Source organism: Saccostrea cucullata, unplaced genomic scaffold, assembly GCF_032062105.1.
Source record: "Saccostrea cucullata isolate Sc308-1 unplaced genomic scaffold, CSIRO_AGI_Scuc_v1 ctg845, whole genome shotgun sequence".
Taxonomy (NCBI): Eukaryota; Metazoa; Mollusca; class Bivalvia; order Ostreida; family Ostreidae; genus Saccostrea; species Saccostrea cuccullata.
This window is the reverse complement of record NW_026925447.1, coordinates 31574-34223: the sequence shown is the minus strand read 5'-3', so window position 1 is coordinate 34223 and position 2650 is coordinate 31574. Positions and strand designations below refer to the sequence as shown.

General features: G+C 30.1%; 1 protein-coding gene across 1 annotated transcript; it reads left to right on the top strand.

Moving 5' to 3' along the window:
- Window positions 1-255: 255 nt before the first annotated feature.
- LOC134268872 (uncharacterized) lies at window positions 256-2277 on the top strand (the record flags this gene model as incomplete). The annotated part of the gene is made up of 2 exons (XM_062751113.1): window positions 256-352; window positions 2018-2277. Coding segments are annotated over 2 exons (357 nt in total), but the record flags the coding sequence as incomplete, so codon positions are not given.
- Window positions 2278-2650: the final 373 nt, after the last annotated feature.

Here is a 2650-nt window from a genome sequence, read left to right as displayed (position 1 = left end):
AAATAAATACAAGAAGTAGCATTTCAATATGAATATTAACTCCCTAACATGCGTAATTTAGAACTGTTTTTTTAATTTTAAAGTCTACTAATTTTTTTTTTTTTTTTGAATTATTCAATTTGTTTTTAAGTGGAAAACCTGGCACTAGGAAAGAATATCTCCTTTAGTTCGACCGCTCCATTTTCTCCATTCTCTTCTATTGATCCGAACTGCGTTGTGGATGGTGTAATTGGTTTTAATAATTACCTCGTATTTCACTCTAACTACGAACTTCATCCATGGTTGACGATTGCTCTTGGAAAAATTTCTATTGTGAATAACGTTGTTCTTTACAATAGAAATGACGGATATGGTAAATATGAAATTTCATTTTTTCAAATTACTAAAGGGTAGGTAAATCATTATTTGATTTTGAGCAATACTATACGTATGAGTTTAAAGTGTATATAAAAATGGTGCTTTAGGATTGTCCTGTCATTTTTATCACAATACATTGTAGATATTTTGTCTTTTACAACTCTGCTACAAAACACTGTAAATATTTTGCCTCTAAAAACTTATCTGTTCCAAATGCTTAATTAGGCTTTTCTTAATAAATTTATCTGCTGTCTGTAATCGTTTGTTGGTGTCCTTACACTATATAAATCTGCAATATTAAGGTCTTTTGCACTCAGAACATCTCATTGAAACATCATTTAAGATTTCATTTTATTTTCAAGAACAATAGGTTAATGTACATTTTTATAAGCATGAATCAATGGTTTACCGAACGAAATAATATTTTTCGATAAGATTATGCATAAAAAAACTTTCTAAGCAATTATCCTAGTATAGTATTTACAGAGATTTGCTAAAAGAATCTTTATCTTGAATTTACCTGGCCAATTTTTTTAACTGAAAATGATATGGGAAAAATCTTTTTTAAAGAGAAGCACTACACCAATTTTTTTGATTACAGCAATTTTGGCTATAGAGGATTTCAAAATCTTTTTAATATGAAAAAAAATGAGGACCTTTGGTGTAAATGCTAAGTTGTGATGCAAAAATCATTCTGATTTCCGTATTTCTTCTAACATTTGCCATCTATCCTTATGCCTTTAAAACTTTAAAGACATACAGTTTTATATGTACATGTATTAGGGCCTGCCATGCTGTTGAACATTCAATTGTTTTATATTCAAAATCTATTTTTTTAATAATGAGAGAATCGTAGCACATTGATACAATTTATCATGGCGTATTGCCTCCCTATTCTTCACATGTAAACTTTTAAAAAAGGTAAGACAGGCAAGCAGAGGTATTATATCTTGGATATCCCCTTTGCTATATTTTACTTGAAGTGTCTGGTGATTTAGAGATCCGACATAAACATAACTTAATCAAAGTTAAAGAAGCTTTTTTATCTTGGAATTTAATGATACATTATTAATCACATAATTATTATCTTCCATTTTTACACACCTATGTATAATGATTGACAAACATAGTAATAAGTATAATTTTTTTGAAAGATTTTTTTCTTGTTTAAAAACCTAGTAAAACTATGACTATTTCAGTACAATCCTTCAAATAATTTCTTAGACTTATGACATAGTTCATCTTATGACAGTTCTGTTGTTCTTAAGTAAAACGTTTTTTAAAGATGCTTTCAAGAAGAAAGCATAAAAAGCTGTTACATGTATTCAATACTGTTGGCCCCAAGTAATCCTTGACCATGATTAACAGAACTTCAGTATTTATTATATTCTAAAAAATGGTCAGCTGACATTTTCTGATCAGGAACATTTGAATTTTTTCACAGATTTTTATATCATTCTCTAATTGATAATGCTGATAAACAAAAATTCTTAATCTACATTGTTTAATTACAATAGGGCCACAATATGTTGTTTCTAAGGGATAAAATATAAATCATTATCCAAAAGCATTTCTTAAAAAACGAAAGGGCAAGGGAACTCACTTTAAACAATATTCCTTTGGTCACCAGTTTTGCATTCTAAAACGATTACTTTTTCAGGTCGTTGGCTGCACAGTGTCGAAATAAGGGTCGGTGTGTCGTCTGCTTGGTCCGAGATGGAAACCTGTGGCACGTTTGACGGACCAAGTCAGACAGGACTAATCCACACAATAAAGTGTGAGAAACAGCCAGCTTTGTACGGATCTTACGTCACAGTTAAGATAGTCCGTCCTAATTACATAACAGATGACGTGAATGCACATGATGGCAAAAATGCCTTGGTTTTGAAAGAAGTTGTGGTCAATGGATATTATGTTTAAATCAAAGTCTAAAGCTGTTCAAATTACTGTAAATCAGTTATAAATTCCTTGTTATCTTCGAATGTTGTTCCTGCGGAGAGATTTCCACATACTTGATGTTAACAATGTATCAAATAAGTTTTCTAAAGATTTTTTTGTTCGGAACCGATTTTCAAACGTTAAACTTGAACATTTCTCAATAGTGCTATATACGAATGGTACAAAAAAATTCCATTTCCAATATATTGGTGTTCATCTTAGACATTTTTCATTCTTTCTGAATCGATACTTTTCCCTTATAATGAAACACATATTCACTGAACATTTGGATAATAGAAACTAAATTGTCTATCTTTCAAATAACTTTTATTAACATAGGCTGACCCTCAGAAAT